Source organism: Mobula birostris, chromosome 21 (genome assembly GCF_030028105.1).
Source record: "Mobula birostris isolate sMobBir1 chromosome 21, sMobBir1.hap1, whole genome shotgun sequence".
Lineage (NCBI taxonomy): Eukaryota > Metazoa > Chordata > Chondrichthyes > Myliobatiformes > Myliobatidae > Mobula > Mobula birostris.
The window spans coordinates 39279149-39297336 of NC_092390.1; the positions used below are offsets into that span (position 1 = coordinate 39279149).

An 18188-nucleotide genomic window follows, 5' to 3' on the forward strand; every position below is an offset into this window, starting at 1 on the left:
GTGCTCAGTCAGGACAAACTTTCAAACTTGTCTAGTGAGGCATTATGGGTGGAAGTGAGAACTGCACATATTGATTGGGACGTCCAAACTGTAACAGGACTAGATGGGATGGAGTTTGTCAAATGTGTTCAGGAAAGTTTCCTTAATCAGAACATTGAAGCTCCAACGAGTGTGTGCAATACTTGATCAGTTATTAGTGAATCATCAGGGCAGTAGACAGAAGTTTGTGTAGGGTATACTTTGCACCTGGTGATCACAATGCCATTAGTTTCAAAATATGCAAAAAGATAAGTCTAGTTTGCAGCTTCAGGTTCTAAATTGGAGAAAAGCCAATTTTTATGGTATCAGAAAGGATCTGACAAGTGGGGATTGGGACAGGCAGTTTCCCGGCAAAGGTGTACTTGGTAAGTAGTAGGCCTTCAAAAGTGAAAATTTGAGAGTACAAAACTTGTATGTACCTGTCAGAATAAAAGATAAAGATAACAGGTGTGGAGAATTTTGGTTTTCAAGAGATACAAGGTGGTGCATAGCAGGTATAGGCATGTAGGAACAAATGAGGTGCTTATGGAATGAGTATAAGAAATGCAAGACAACACTGAAGAACATCAGGAGGGATAAAAATAAGGCACGAGTTGCCCTAGCAGACAAGGTGAAGGAGAATCCGAACGGATTCTACAGAATTCAAAATTGGTCCTCTGGAAGTTCAGAATGGTAATCCATGCGTGGAGCCAAAACGGATGGGGGAGATCTTAAATGAATTTCTTATAACTGTATTTGCTCAGGAGACAGACACAGAGTCTATAACAGTGAGGGAAAGTGGCATCAATTTCATGGCCCCTATAGATTCCAGAGGAGGTATTTACTGTCCTGAGGCAAGCTAGGGTGGATAAATTCCCAGGGCCTGACAAGGTGTTCCCTCGGACTCTGTGGGAGGCAAATGCAGAAATTGCTGGGGCCCTAACAGAGACTTTAAATCATCTTTAGCAACAGGTGAGGTACCAGAGGGCTGGAGGATAGCCAATGTTGTTTCACTGTTTAAGAAAGGCTCTCGGAATAAACAAGGAAATTATATAGGCCGGTGAATTTGAGATCAGTAGCAATGTTTTTGGAAGGTATTCTAAGGGACTGGATATATATACACTTGCAAGAAAAAGTTCGTGAACCCTTTGCAATTACCTGGTTTTCTGCATTAATTACTCATAAAACAACGTCAGATCTTCATCTAAGTCACAATAATAGACAAACACAATCTACCTAAACTGATAACACACAAACAACCATACTTTTTATGTCTTTGTTGAATACATTTCTTAATTATTTCAGTCCAAGCTAGAAAAAGTAGGTGAACCCTTGTTTTTAAAAACTAGTAGAATTTCCTTTAACAGCAATAACCTCCACCAAACGTTTCCTGTAGCTGCTGATTAGACTTGCACAATGGGGCGGAGGAATTTTAGACCACTCCTCCATACAAAACTGTTTTAGTTCATCAATATTTTTGGGATACCTTGCAAGAACAGCCCTCTTCAGGTCATGCCACAGCATCTCAATTGGGTTAAACTCTGGACAGTGACTTGGCCATTCCAAAACACAAATTTTCTTCTTTTTGAACTATTCTGTTGTTGATTTATTCTTGTGTTTCAGATCATTGTCTTGTTACATCATCCAACTTCCATGAAGGTTCAGGTGACAGACCGCTACCCTGACGTTCTCCTATAAAATGTCTTGATACAATTTTGAATTCATTATTTCCTCAAAGATTGCAAACTGTCCAGGTCCTTGAGGCAGCAAAGCAGCCTCAAACCATGATGCTCCTTCCACCATGCTTCACAGTTGGGATGAGATTTTGGTGTTGGTGTGTAGTGCCCCGTTTCCTCCAAACATAGAAGCATTTCTGCCAAAAAGGTCAAAATTTCCTCATCTATCCACAGAACATTGTCCCATAAGCATTGTGGAACATCTTTTGCAAACTTGAGACATGAAGCAATGTCTTTTTTTTTGGAGAGCAGTGGTTTCCTTCGTGGTGCCTTCCATGAACACCATTCTTGCACACTGTTTTTCTTATAGTAGACAGATGAACAGAGACTTGAGCAATTCTACAGATTTCTGCAGCCTTTTGCTGTTACCCTTAGGCTCTTTATCACCTCCTTCAGCATTGCACATAGTGCTCTTGGTGTGATCTTTGCAGGACGCCCACTCCTAGGGAGAGTAGCAACAGTACTGAATTTCATCCATTTGTAGACAATTTATCTTACTGAGAAATGATGAACACTTAGGTCTTTAGAAATGCTTTTGCAGCCTTTTCCAGCTTCTTGCATCTCTACAATTCTTCTTCTAAGTTTAGGCAGATGTGTTTGTCTATTATTGTGACTTAGATGAAGTTTAATTAATGCAGAAAACGAGGTAATTTGCAAAGGGTTCACAAACTTTTTCTCGCAACTGTAAGTATTTGGATAGACATAAACTGATTAAGGATAATCAGCATGGCTTTGTGTGTGGCAGGTCATGTCTAACCAATCTTATAGGGCTTTTCAAGGAAGTTACCAGGAAAGTAGATGAAGACAAGTCTGTGGATGTTGTCTACATGGACTTTAGCAAGATATTTGATAAGGTCCTACATAGGGGGCTGGTTAAGAAGGTTCAATTCCTCGGCATTCCAGATGTGGTAGTAACTTCAATTAGACATTAGCTATGTGGGAGAAGTCAGAGAGTGGTAGTAGATGTCACTCTGACTGGAAGTCTGCGACTAGTGGAATGTCACAAGGATTGATGCTGGGTCCGTTGTTGCTTGTCATCCAGATTGACAAGCTGGATGATAATGTGGTTAACTGGATCAGCAAATTTGCGGATGACACCAAGGCATTGCACTTTAGTAGGACCACTCAGGGTAGTTCTTACACAGTGAACGGTAGGGAACTGAGCAATATGGTAAAACAAAGGGATCTGGGAATACAGGTCCATAATTCATTGAAAGTGGCGTTACAGGTTGATAGGGTTGTAAAGAAAGCTTTAGGCACATTGGCCTTCATAAATCAAAGTACTGAGTACAGGAGATGGGATGTTTTGAAGTTGTATAAGACATTAGTGAGGCCTAATTTGGAGTATTGTGTGCAGTCTTGGTCACCTACCTCCAGGAAAGATATAAATAAGGTTGAAAGAGTAGAGAAAACATTTACAAGGATTTTGCTGGGTCAAGTTATAAGGAAAGATTGAATAGGTTAGGACTGCATTCCTTAGAACTTAGAAGATTGAGAGGAGATTTGACAGAAGTTTTCAAAATTATCAGGGGTATAGATGGGGTACATGCAAGCAGGCATTGTCCACTGAGATTGGGTGGGACTACAACCAGAAGTCATAGGTTAAGGATGAAAGGTAGAAAGTTTAAGGGGAACATCATGGGAAACTTTGTCACTCAGAGCTGTGAGTGTGGAAAAAGCTGCCAATACAAGTGGTTCACATGAGCTCAATTTCAATGCTTAAGAGAAGTTTGGATTGGTGCATGGATAGTAGGTGTTTGGAGGGTTATGGTCCAGGTGCTTGTTGATGGGAATAGACAGCCTAAATGTTTCAGCATAGACTAGATGGACTGATGGGCCTGTCACTGTGCTGTACTTTTCTGTGAATTTATTACCGTGTGAACTGAATTTGAAATCTCTTGATGTGAACGGCCCATATAACAATCAAATAATGTGCTAAATTGCTTTTATAATTTCATAATAAAGCAAACATTTTTAAAAAAGAAATCACCTTCTCATTGGTCCACATCGAAGGTCAGCCAGATATACAGCTCCATCCATTTTGTGACCCCGGGCAGTATTGAAAACTTTAAATTTAAAAGAAGCATGAAAAAAGGTAATTAAGAATGGCTCATTTTTAAAATAGGGAAATGAATGCCTTCCGCATAAATAACCACATACGTTCTATTGTTGTCTCAGGGTCCACTTCTTCTACGTCAATTAGGTATCTAATTGGTAAACAAAACACATTAATATAATCTTAAACAACAGAGAATCTGCAGATACCGGACAGTGATTTGGCCATTCCAAAACACAAATTTTCTTCTTTTTAAACTATTCTGTTGTTGATTAACTCTTGTGTTTCGGATCATTCCCTTGTTACTTAATATAATCTTATTAATTTTTAGCTGAATCTTTCCACAAAGTTATTATGTCCAGAGAGAAGTAATTAACATATTCCATTCATGCTGAATAACTATCAAGTAGAAACTTGAATAATATTAGGAACAATAATTGTAATCCAATATTTGCACTAGTTTCTTCATTAAGGACAATCTTAGGATGATTAGGAACAGTGAAATAATTTAGATTTAAACAGTATTTACCTGCAGATAAGGTATCCAGTTCTATTAATTCCACCTGTACAGTGAACTCCAATAATTTTATCTAAAGATAAATTGAAACGAATTGAAACTTTACCAATGTGCAAAAAAATTACAGAAAAATTTTAATACAGCTACCAGGATATTCGACGGAGCTTGTAGAGGTCAAAGGACAGTAATGAAAATGCTTATTCTTCAACTTTGTGAAAACTATGAAGATTTGAAAGCCAGGTCTCCACTGACTTCAATCCAAGGCTATAACATGTCATCTTCATTTTAACTAATGATTTTGGTTATCAATTATTTTCTCCACTTGCAAAATCAGAAACTTGCATGGGGGTTTCTCGCAATCCCTCATTTCCCAAAGTTTAGCCTATGAATTGGCACTTCAATGTAGAACGCCTTTCAGTTCAGTTCTAGTTTTTGCATACTTACATGAAAGTGGTTTGTTAAAACTATGAAGATTTGCAAGGTGCAAGATTATTTAAACAAATCAATACAGAGAAGGAATGCAGAAGAGCTGATTGTTGGAAGACGACACTGAGTGGTAGGAATGAATTTGGAAAGGTCAAATCATATGTCTCATTTTAATGATATACAGTATATTATTGGATGAAGTAGAAAGTAGAACATAGAACTGTACAGCACAGGGCCAGCTAGTGGCGCAATGACATCAGCGCCGACCCGGGAGCGGAGGTTCCCGGGTTCGAAACCAGTCCGGTCTGCTCCCGGGACACTTTCCATCCGTGCCGGGTTGAGTGTCGAGATCGCAACTCGATCTCGTAAAATAAAGGGAAAAATACTGCAAAAATGTGAGGAGCCTTGTAAAAAGCCATGAAAAAGACATCATCCTGGACGTACGCAAGCACATGCAGACGCACACGCACAGACACGCATGCACGCACACGCAAAAAGAACTGTACAGCAACAGACCATTCAGCCCACAATGTCTGTGCTGTGCATGAAGACGAATTAGAAGTGATGAGCTATTCTCCTCCAACAATAGGAAGATAACTATTGCCACAAATAGGAGTAGCTCAAAAAGTGAATGGGTGCAGTGCTGTGGTAGAATTTTGGATTCTGTACAGGCAGGCTTTAAATGGCTGAAATAGATTAGGAAAGGCAAATAGAGAATACATGTTACGTGTGGTACAATGAAATCTCATTTCTATTTTGTGTTTTCAGGGTTACTTCATCTCATTACCCTTTACAGCATTTGCTTTGTAAGTGTGTCTATCCTTCTCAAGTTGTTGCTCACATGCCAATTTAACCAAATGTCCATTGTCACTCAAATTTTAAATTATACTTCAAGTTTTCACTTTGTCACTACTCACAAATGCACTCTATCCAACAGACAAGCAGTGATTAGGCTTCCTCCCTTTGATAAGAATGTAAAATAGAAGGGAAAATACAAGAACTAGAGATGTACCTCCACATATTACTACTCCAGCATCAGAGGCAGACAGGTCCTACCCCAGTTATGAACATGCCATGTAAAATTACCCTTGAGTAAGTGCTTGAGAGATTGACAGTTGTATGTCAACTGCTGCAGGCACATTCTCCCTGGAGGGAACATGGCATTTCCATCTACCTTTTCTACGCGCCACCAACACCCCACCCCCGTCCCCTCAAAAGACACAACTATCAGGAGCTGGATTAAGCAGAGCAGAAACAGGAGCACTGAATGGACTCACTGAGTTAGTAAGACCAGTTGGTGACTGTTCTTCCCACACGGGCTTCCTCTCCCATCACAACCATTTCTGTGATCCTCTCCTGCATGTTTTGTTCATTTCCAATTTATACACAGTTCTCAGGAATAGAACATTAATATAGCTTGGGGACTGCTTGTATTGGAAACCATTACATAGGACATTCCAGAGAAATTTGATGACAGAATCAAATATAACACAATAACCAGACATGCTGAGAACACCTTCAGGGACTGAAATAGGATTTTCATGAATAATTTATCTTTTATAAGTTTTATCTTTGATAAGAGCCTCACATGTACAACAAAACATTATGAAAATTGTTTGAGTATTGAATTCTCAGATGATTCTCCCTGTGCTTGCACTGTCACAGGAACTGTGTCTTCCCTCGAATCAGCTCAGGTACCTAAAACTTGGTGGGACTAGTTAAACAAATAATTAGGTTTCTGTTTGATGATTCACAAAATCTCCGTGGGAAAGTAAACTTCCAGTAAGATTAACTTGAACAAAATGTTTCACATAGTTTAAAACTCGCTGCATAAAAGCAATCAACTTACTGTAATACTTCATGATTTATAATTCTCCCCCAGTTTCCATTGTATTTCATCTCATTTTTGGCAGCTAGATGCAAATGCCAGGAAATCTGCATGTGATGTTAAACTTGTGATGAAATATTACTCCAATTGAGAAGTATCAGGGATGGGGTAAGGGTAGCATGAAATCAGAAGGGAGGAGCCATACAGAATAAAAATGCTCCAGCACAAGTAAATGTTGGCACACTAGAAGGAACTCTTAAATGTGCTATTGCTGAATGACCCATTAATCTACCATTATTCTCACCGTATTTCACATCCAGAGTCTATTAATATCTCACAAATGCATAAGAGGACAACTGACAGGTTGCTTTTCACAAGTATCTAGCCATTTGCTAGGATGTTGCCTAGACTTGGGGTTTGTGTTACAAGAGGAGGTTGCATACACTTGTACTTTATTCCTTGGAATGTAGGGGATTGAGGGGTAATCTGATAAGAGGTATACAAGATCATGAGGAATGACAGGATGAAACAGCAGCCAGTATTTTTATCTTAGGGAGATGTTACAGCAAGGAGGTTTAAGATCACAGATGAGAGATTTTGAAGGGGCATCAGAGGCGTATTCTTCATACAAAGGGTGATGCATATTTGGATTGAGATACCCGAAATAGTGGGGATACAGGTACACTAGCAACATTTAAAAGCCATCTAAATAAATACATGTTCAGGTGAGGTTTAGACAACTACAAGCCAAAGTGGGCAGATGGGATTAGCTCACTGGGCTACATAATTGGCATGGAAGAGTTAGGCCACAGGGCCCATTTCCATTCTGTAAAACTTTATGATTCTACAAATTCAGTGTTATAAAACCATTTCTGAATAAAAGGTGCAATAGGTTTACTACCTAGAAAATGATCCAATCAAATGAATTCTAAAAACCTCAGTTATAATGCATAAATTAAATACGGATTGAACACTATCCCAATCCACACTACTTTCTCTCAGAGTATAAATTAGATAAATAACCATAATTAACAAGAGTAGCTTATTACTTACCATTGTCAGCATTTTCCCATAAAAATTTTCTGACTCTTCGTTTAAACTGAAGAATTGTAGCATCATCTGGTACTTCATGCCCAACTGTATACAGCTTTTGATACTGCACACTTTTAGGCAAATCCTAAATAAAATAATGCATTATGTGGGCACCTAGGTTGACCATTCAATTTCAATGAAAGCCAAAACTAAAGTTGAATTACAGATTATTTCTATACCTTTTCAGTATAATAGCGAGTTGTATATGTTAAGTCAATTATTAATCCAAGTTCTTCATTTTGCTCTTTAATTTTTGCTATAAGATCCTTTGGAGAAAACTTCTGATTAGCTGTGAGCCTTTGACTAATTGCCTGCAAAGAGAAAAAATATAAACACATTTACTATAGTTTTAGGTCATATCCTACAAGAAAAGATGAAACAATCCTAAACTTAGTTCAGGAAATGCAGCAAGGCGAAGACATAAATTAAGAAACCTCCAAGAAAGCAGGATAAGGTTTCAGTGGTTAGAGAGTTAAAAGCAAAGAAAGTTTAAAAAAAGATTCTTGACTGAAAAGGAAAGCAACTAGGAAACTCATTCAGATAAGCAAGTTGTTAAGAGAAGCAAGAATGGTACATAAAAGTGGATATGATGAAACAAAATCTTCAATAAATAAGGATGCCATGCAAATGGAAAGATTTCATTGATCAAGTATGGCAGCTGTAAGCAGCCCAGGTTTGCCCACGTATCTATCAAATCCATAGTTACCCAATTTAGATCTTTTGGCAACAAATTTTCTTACAGAACCTTGTTACAAGTTGGCCGGTTGTACAGGAACTTCAGTCACAAGTACATCACATGGCATAGTTTCAATAAGCCTCAACAACATAAATAATTTGACAGCCAGTTAAGCCCTATCTCTCAAACTTAGCTAGCTGCTAAATTATGTGGATGTTTCTGTTTAAAGTTACTGAAAGAAAATTTTAACTCTTAATTTGAAGAAAATACAAAGAACCGAAAACATTTCCATATTGTAACTATTTCCTTCCACTGAAATGAATGGAAATGCTGAAACTAGGAATGTCCAACCAGGAATAAATTACCCTCGTGAAAGTATAGGATGTCGCAACAGAAAATTATAGTTAAAGATAGAAAACAAATCAAATGAAATAAATCCTTTTATGTAGGGGAACGAGGGGAAAATTAGAACGCCATTTAATGCAGAAGTGCAAGGCTAAGTAATTTAGCTGAACAATTACAGAAATAATGTAAATTCAAATGCACAAATGAAAGTGGGAAGGCCAGTGGAAAAATGGTATTTTAAAAGAAACGGGAAATTTTGTTTTCATAAGATAGAAAGCAAAAACAAGGATATGGCACTAATCTCATACAACTCATCAGTTAGGCTGTCACTGGAATATAATGCCTGGTTTACAGTAGTTTTAGTATATTAGGGTTTCCCACAATACTTTCTAATTTGGGCAGGGTATGATTAAGATAAATTTCTTTTCTACTTCAGATTTTCTTCAATGTACAGAATGACATTTATCGTAAGACAAAGGAAGTAACCAAAGCTGGAAAATGTTTAAGCATTTTCCTCCAACAAGTTGCCCAACTGTTAGGTTATATTTTCACCATCAATTCACCAAAGAAAATGTGCTTACTCCTTTCAAAGGGACCTTGAAAGCAATGAATCTCGTTCTTGGTATGCGTCGACCAACGGGTATAATGCCTCTCCATCTATATTATAATTAGATGAAAAAAGGTTTCAGTAAATAATAATACCAGATTAGTGGTTAAGTTGTCATAGGCTACACTTAGAAAAAAAGTTTAATAAGTTTTATGTTATTTTGTCATGACTCGTCACTTAAATTCTAAAAAAAATACAGATTAAAATCAGAGAATGCTGCATGTATCACCATGAAAACCTTGGCCATGCTTTATCAAAAATATTCTTTATCCTATCCATTACAACCCCATCCTCTAAAACTGAACAATTTTTTCCTGTTTACTCAGTTCCAATGAAGGGTCCTCAACTTGAAACATGAAATGTTTTGTTTCCCACAGATGCTGCCTGAAGTGCTGAATGATTACCTCATTTTCTGTCTTATTATTAGCAAATTCCAAAGCTTACTTGAGCATTTAGTTGCAGTTCACCAAATTGCACACTTACTACAATGAAACATGACATTGGCACCTGCTGCTAAATAACCGACAGGTGTTAGAATGCAAAAGTTAAACTGAAAATGATGGAAGGAAGTCTGACAGCACTAATGCAATTGTTATTCTTTATTCTAGCTATACAAAACCCTGGTTAGCAAAAGTCTGATTGTGACCTTGCAGGGTAGCAACAACAGATTTTTCTAGAATGATAATGAGCTTCTCAGGATAAATTCTGATGAAAGACTCCACTCACTACAGCAGTTTTTTTTTCTAAATTTAGATGCTAAAGGCAATTCAGAGAACTGGAAGTCCTGAGCACCACCGAGAGTGCCCTGACTAGCTGTACCACTATCTAGTATGGGAATTGCAAGGCACCTGACTGCAAGACCCAACAACTGATTGGAGGAACGATGAGAGAATTATTGGGGTCTCTCTCCATCTCCACCACTTTCAAACGCCCCTCCGCCTCATCCAGGATATATTCCAAAAGCACGGCAGTTGCAGGGTCCTCAGGACTGTTAGGGACCCCTCAAATCCACAACACAATCTCTGACCTCCTACCCTGAGGCAGAAAGTATTGCTGAATCTGAACAAGGACTGTTAGACTGGGTAACAGCTTTTTACCAGGCTTCTGAACACCCTGCTATCACCCAGTACACATTACCTATGACAGCACAAGTAACATTGCGCTGTTATATATTTAACTATATGGTGTATATACACTTTGTCTACTTGTACATCTACAGAAGTTTATTTGTTAATATTATTCTGTTACTATTATTTTATTACTTTACTATTCTTTTACTATTAGTATTATTTTACTATTCTGTTATTATATATGTGATATATCTACTGTGTATTGCAGCTTGATCCCAGAGGAACGTCATTTTGTTTAGCTGTATACAACTGTACGGCTGAATGATAAAGAACTTGGAGGAAGCTATTTCTACTTATTTGAAAGCTGAAGATCAGGGAGCATAATAAAATTACAGTGAGATCTTTCAGGACTAATGTTAGAATGCACTTTCACAAAATAGTGTACAGGAGTGAGATAAATCGAGCACGCGTCACAACAAGCTTGCACTTAACGCAAGACCAAGGAATTGATTGTGGACTCAGGAAGGGGACGTTCAGGGAATACATAACGGAGCTCACCGAGGGGCAGCAGTGGAAAGGGTGAGCAGTTTCAAGTTCTTAGTTGTCAATATCTCTGAAGATCTATCCTGGGACATGCCAGAAGAATTGCTATGTCACCAAAGACTACAGCAAATTTCGAGATATACCATGGAGAGCATTCTAACCGAATGCATTACCGTCTGGTTGGAGGGACTAATGCACAGGGTCAGAAAAAGCTGTAGAAGATCGTAGACTCAGTGAGCACCATCATGGGCATTAGTCTCCCCAGCATGGAGGTTATTTTCAAAAGGCTATCCCTCAAAAAGGTAGCATCCATCATTAAAGATCCCCACCATTCTGAACATACCCTCTTCTTATTACCACCACCATTGAGGAAGTACAGTATCGTGAAGTTGCAGATTCAACATTTTAGAAACAACTTCTTCCCTTCCACCATCAGATCTCTGAACGGTCTATGAACCCATGAACACTACCCCATTATTTTTGTGTTACTTATTTTTCATTGCACTGTACTGCTGCCACAAAATAGCAATCTTCACAACACATCAGTGATAATAAACCTAATTCTGTGTTAAAACAAAACTGGAGTACACTAGTGGAAAGTTGCAAACAAGGGGATGGAGCTACACAGTAAGAGGCAATTTTTGTCTGCAAGCGTTGTGAATTTCAGGAATTCTCCACCACAGAGGATAGCAGAGGACAGATCATTATATACATTCAAGGTGCAGATGGATATACAATGCATTCCAGATAATTGGGACACACCAGCGCCAGTACATTTTAGCCCAATTAAGCAACTGTCTCCAATTAGTCGAAGTTTCAAGAAATTGTTAGAGGTATAAAAAACAAGCTACCGGTTAATGGAATTTTAAAAAAGTATGTATTTAAATTAAGTATGGAACAAATTAGAATTCTACCAATGCTACCACAGTGCTATACAACTGTATTAATTCCTAATAGTTATCGGTGTTGAAATTCATCCAGTGTATGCTGCCATATATGAGGTGTCCAGGGAGGGGTAGCACCTCTGGTGAATGGGCTTGTCATGTCCATTCTGGGGCAGCTCACTCACCTTTAGTCCCCACCAGACACCCAGCTCTCACCTGTGGCTCCAAATAGCTGTTTGCATACAAAAGCAGTCATACCACTTCAACCAGGTGAGGGTAGCCGGCAGGCCTTCATACCCCAGTAAAATAGAGACATGCTTATTCTAACACGTGAAGTCAGCTCTGGCAGACTGGGTAGACGAGTCAACAGTGGGATCTGATGATCAAGAAGGCAGGTCTGCAATGCTTTGTGGAAAGCGAAGGACATAATAAAGCACTGAGGTAATCAGTCATCCATTGCAACCAAGGAAGACCCCAGTTTGTGACAACTACTCATACCACTGGACCCAAACTTCCAAAGTTGAGAGAGTGGAACTGTCCCAGTGCAACATATTTTCCACTTTAAAAACTCTACCACACAGATTTTGTCATTGTCCGATTCGACAGATTACCAATATGCTGCCATGTTCTCTTGACTGACTGTAAATGAGCAGAGACACCTAGTGCAGATAATGGACTGCTTTCATACAATGCTGCCGACGACCGTATCCTCCAAATCTTCATTGTCATTGTAACATTCAAGATGACTGTCGATACCTTCAAATCCTTCATAGGTCGTAACTTTTTGAAGTAAGAAAATAGTTTTTACTCTGGCCTGTTTCTAGCATCTACAAGCTTGAATGCTTGAAACCGCAATGAACAAAACAATTCTAAATTGTTTTACTGCTTACTTTTCCTCGCCAACTATCAGTAAAAAAAAAATCACAGCTTTTTGACCAGCTACACTGGTACTACTTAAAAACTTTTCTATGAGCAGCGTGTGGTGCTGAACGGCTACACAAATTCACTCGACTGACACTAGTTAGAAACAGTTTGGCAATAGTTCCTGTACCAACTAAATGAAGGAAATCCTTATTTTCTTGATTACTTTCTGTTATTTAAGAGTTGTCCTAAATAAGCACCTGCCCTGATTAACTGATGGCATAATTAACCGCTATCCACTGTATACTTGAAAGATCAAGGAATTGAGTTATGATGAACTGACATAGAAGCAGAGTTGAAGTCAGCACAGATCAAGCATTATCATATGAAATGATCAGGAAGATTTGAGGGGCTTGGTAGCCTGTTCCTACTTTCTTATATTACTGGAAATAGTGATTAATGTTGGGAAAATTATGAATTTCATATCAGGAACATTGAGTTAAAAGGCATTAGAAGGGATATATTACAAAGGTAGGTATATCAACTAAAGACAGACTAGCTACAATCTCATTAAATGATTTAAGTCTTTAAGAATTGAATGGTTTTGCAATTGTTCTCTGTGTAGGTCATTTCTAAGATTTTGTTATAACATTTTCTCGTGTAAACTGAAAGAATGATTTGTTTTCACAAAAGCTTCCAATTAATATCAGCTCACATTCTTAAAAACAAACTATTTTATTTTGTTTCTTTTATTGAGTCAGATTTGTACAATGCAGGAATAAACCCATCAGCTACTCACGTCCATACTGACCTTTTTACCCATCATCACTGATCCGATTTGACCATATTAGGTCTACATCATTTTATGCATTATTTAAGTGTCTTTCTAAATCTCTTAAACAAAGCAATTATATCTAACTCCACAATCTCCTTCAGTAGCAAGTCCCAGATATCAGCCACTGCATTAAAAACTTCACCCTCAAATCTTCTTCATCTCTCCTTACACTTATGCCCTCTGTTTTTTTTTAATACCCCTACTATGGACATAGTCATCAGTATTAATCTTAGCCATTTTATTTTCCCCCATGAATCTTCAAGATGTGGTATGTGGGTGGGGGAAGAGGGGTAAGGGAGAGAAAGAAAAGTTTTAATGGTTTGTACTCCTTTAATTCGTGCAAATCTTTGGATGTGCTAGGACATGATCCACAAGAGAATATCAAGACTATGGGAATTTACATGAGAGTCAGCATGAAAACAGGTCTTTCTGCTCACTAAGACAGCAGTGACCAACGGTCTTACAATAATGCTACATCAATCCTGATTGTGTCATTTACCCACACAAATACACTTCCAGATTTTAAAGTTTACAACATACACACTTAACTACTAGACTTTGATATCTTTCCACAGTCCACCTTACTGGCCTAAGCAAAAATAGTGTTCACCTACAGAAATAGTCTTGAATGTTGATATTCTGCTCACAAGTGTGGCTATCAAATAATTACAAAGTTTAGTGCCCAGGGAAGAAGAGAGCTGAGATTTTTCTTTATTTTCTTCATAAATTGCACATTTTCTTCCACAATCTCAATAACTGAATTGTCCTTTGTGCACAATCAGAAATTCTGGCAATGAATATTGGTATTTATAGTTTTGAATGTCTACTGCTCAAATCCCAATTAAAGACAGGAAATCTAGAGAATTATATACACTTAAAACAAACCCAGAGTGACACCTTAAGCTGCCTGCTGGATGTTCCTTTTGCTGAAAAATCTACCTCTTTCCACCAAGATCTACAAACACATCACAGCCTTTTGGTAACCATAGTATTTAAAACCCTTCAAATTAGTTGAGTGGGAATCTTTCAAACATAACCTTTAATGTGAACATAGTTTTGCAAAATTACTTATTTGCAATGTTTCATGCTCCTTTAACTTCAGCCTACTTTTACATGGCCTAGTGAGAGGTCCACAAGGAATATCAAAGCTATGGGAACACACAAACAGGCTCTTCTGCTCACTGAATTGACACACCATAAACCATTCATTTTATACTATCTCTACATTAATCCCATATAAATTTATTTTCTCCACATTCTCTTTAACAACCCCCACCCCGCAAGTTCTACCATGATGCACTTTACAGTGCCCAAGTAATCTAATATCCCACATGCCTTTAGTATATGAGAAGCTAGGGCATCTGGAAGAAGGATGAATGTGTAAACCTCACATAGCATTCAACGTCAGGATCTCTGAGATTGAGAGGTGGTGACTCTACTGGCTGTGCCACAGTGCAACCCATATGACTACCTTTGAGAATGGCCAAAAGGAATTTAAAAAAGTCTCAACAAGTTTTCTACCACTAAGGCCACAGCACAGGGTTAAGAAGCAGCTACTGAAACAATCCTAAATTACCCTAATATTTTCTCCCTGGAACAATGTGCCACTCCAAGGATCAATTTTTTTTTTAAACAAATGATTAATAGATGTGCATTTAGTTACCTGACAACCTATATACTGTATGTTGACATTTAAATATTGTTTGAGAATTAATATGAACTCAAATTGTGTCCCTGCTTTACAATTTTGACAGCTGCTGTAGTTTGATGTGTGGGTTGTCATTGAATAATTTTCAAGAGCTCAAGTATTATGAATGAGGAAACAACATAGCCTTGAAATCTGAATATTTTGAACTTCAATCAATACAATTAACCATGTAAATTATTGAACTTAATGATTAATATCAGAAAAAGGTACAGTATCACATTTATCTCCTGTAGAGCCTTTCTGATAGATTTAAGACATCTTGCATACGTTTTAATAATTCAAATGTATCCAGCTTTCTAAAATATGGATACAATTACTAATATTCAATGTATAGGCCCCCCCCCCCCCAATTGTAGCAGGGTTTGTTTTTGTGAACTGCTCATAACCTAAACTGTTCACAATTCAGAAATGTGTCGCAAACCAAGTTCCCACATGGCATTTTTCTGCAGCCCCACAGCAGTAGGCAAATCACCAGTCTTCCAAATGCTCAAATATCCAGGCAGTACCAAGATGGGCATTTGAATACTAAGTTATAACTTACCTACTGCATATGCTACTATTGCCAACAGTCAATGTATGTGAAAAGAGCTTGCCCTCGTTTTAAGATTCATAGTTACTAGATTACTGATCCTGACGTACAGGTGTATTGAGAAATGGTCAATAAATATTTAGTGGTTCCATGGGACTATTTTATTAAGATTTTCCAACTGTGTTTTGTAACATACACAGGAGGATAAATGATTAGAGAGACAATTTCACTGACTTGTACTAGGTGTCACTACAATTTGCCTTTTGCTTTTAATATTTGTGATTTTCCTCGAACGAATGCAGTTACAACTTCAATACTACAATGAGGAATTTGGACTCTACCACACTTGATTAACTGTTCTGGATTTAAAAACTTATAATTTATAATAAACTTATCAAATAATATTCATTGATGAGAAGCATTCTTAACTATTTAATGCAATTCTGATCCAGCCCTCAAACCACAGGATTTTAGCACCTGGCAGCAGCAAATCACAAAAGATTTTCATCCACGTGAGATAAATCTGAAAATTAAATAAGTGGCCCTACCTTTAAAACCTTAAAAATGTAATAGGATACGGATAAAAGGTATCATCAAAATGAGTTAAGTTTCAAAAATAGGTGACAATTGATCAGAATGTATAATAAATGCCTGAAGGCCAAAATAAAACACTTTCAAAAGTTCAACAATTTTTTCCCCATAAGGCAACAGTGTCACATGGAGTAGAAAGGTATGAGATGCTTTTTCAAACTTGGGCCTATTTACTCATTCAAACAATCAGAGCCTCATCACTATCCTGAATGGTCAAATAGCATGGGTAGAAATGATTCAAAACATCCAAGCTTCCCATTATTGACAAACTACTTGCTAGAAATAGAGTTTCATTTGATGAAGGAGGTTAGAATGATACAAGTTCATCATATAGGAATTTCCGCTAGGAATCCTTAAGTTTTAGCAGTCCATCCTTAAATTTATGCTTTATGGATTCAATTAATTTCAGAAATAATCTTGCAAAAAATCTTTCAAAGGTGCAGTTTTTCCAAATCTTTAATTCCTTCAATTTTCTAGTGAGTACATTTTATAATGACCGAAACTAGCTGTGCCAAATCACTGACTTTTATTTATGTAAAATTCAGTCCAATTCATATTCCTCAGGAATGTGGAAAAAAAAAGTTAGATTTTGCACAAGTAGATTTTAAGTAGCAACACAAACAAATAAGACTTCTGGGGTCCAGGACTAATATATTTGCAATCATAGTTGCTAAAGTGTAATGACATGAGTGGGGATGGAACAAGGATCAACAGAAAATGTAAGCAGTTAAATGCGAAATGTTGGAAAGCTTTCAGAATTATAGAATGGGAAGAGAAGCAATAGAATGTTTTAGACTAATGTGAAAATGTCACATACCAGGTTTCGCTGAATTGCATGCCGATAAACTGGAATACCAAGACCTAGCATGAACTATAAAACAAAGCACTGGTATTTGGACTTCCTCTTTACAGTAAGTTGTACAACTTAAGGGTCATTTTCTACTTTTCTGTCATGTTTGATTTCACATTTCTCTGTACAGGCTTTGCTTCCTTTTCCAAACTCTGTATACATCACCTGTCCAGCTCTTGGCTCCATCCCTCCCCCTCCCGTCTTCTATCATTTTGGATCTCCCCCTCCCCCTTTCAAATCTCTTACTAGCTCTTCCTTCAGTTAATCCTGACAAAGGGTCTCGGCCCGAAACGTCGACTGTACCTCTTCCTAGAGATGTTGCCTGGCCTGCTGTGTTCACCAGCAACTTTGATGAATGTTGCTTGAATTTCCAGCAACCACAGAATTCCTCGTTTTTCTGTATACATTCAGTGTTTTCATTGGTCATCAACCCTAATCCTTCTGGTGAATTTACCCCACTTTAAGATTTCAAAACTAGGCAAATATAAGAGTCCATCACTGATCCTTGAACTAGTGAAATTAGAATGTATACATCCACTGGAAAGTTTTACTTCTCCTGCTGCTCTTTATGCATGTTAGCACTGCTTTCAATGCTGAATGCCTCGAGCTTCAAATCTCAAATGTCCAAATATGTAGAGTTGCAAGAAAGAAGTTTGTGAACCCTTTGTAATTACCCAGTTTTCTGCATTAATTACTCAAAATGTGGGTGATCTTCATCTAAGTTACAATAATAGACAAACACAATCTGCCTAAACTAGTAATATACAAACAACTGTATTTCTCATAAATACTGACTACACCATTTTAACGATCAGTCTGGGTTCAAAGTAGTATGTGAACCTCTAGGTTAATGCCTTCTACAAAAGCTATTTGGAGTTAGGTGTTCCAATCAATGAGATGAAAGTGAAAGAGGTGTCCTGCCCCTATAAAAAGACAAAGTCAGGTTACTGACAGAGCCTACCCTTTAAAAGAAATCTGTATGTGCACCATGCCACGATCAAAACAACTTTCAGAGG

The 18188-nt window shown here is 37.7% G+C and overlaps 1 protein-coding gene across 2 annotated transcripts in view; it reads right to left on the bottom strand.

Annotated features, from left to right (window-relative positions):
• The window catches only part of LOC140185749 (RNA/RNP complex-1-interacting phosphatase-like), a 47663-nt gene that overhangs the window by 11187 nt on the left and 18288 nt on the right, over positions 1-18188 (bottom strand). For both annotated transcript variants that reach the window (XM_072239353.1, XM_072239351.1), the window contains exons 3-8: positions 9276-9351; positions 7853-7984; positions 7635-7758; positions 4340-4400; positions 3915-3961; positions 3745-3820 (exon numbers count right to left, since the gene is read on the bottom strand). In XM_072239353.1, the coding sequence (XP_072095454.1) occupies positions 3745-3820; positions 3915-3961; positions 4340-4400; positions 7635-7758; positions 7853-7984; positions 9276-9351 (516 nt within the window). The remainder of the gene's footprint in view (positions 1-3744; positions 3821-3914; positions 3962-4339; positions 4401-7634; positions 7759-7852; positions 7985-9275; positions 9352-18188) is intronic.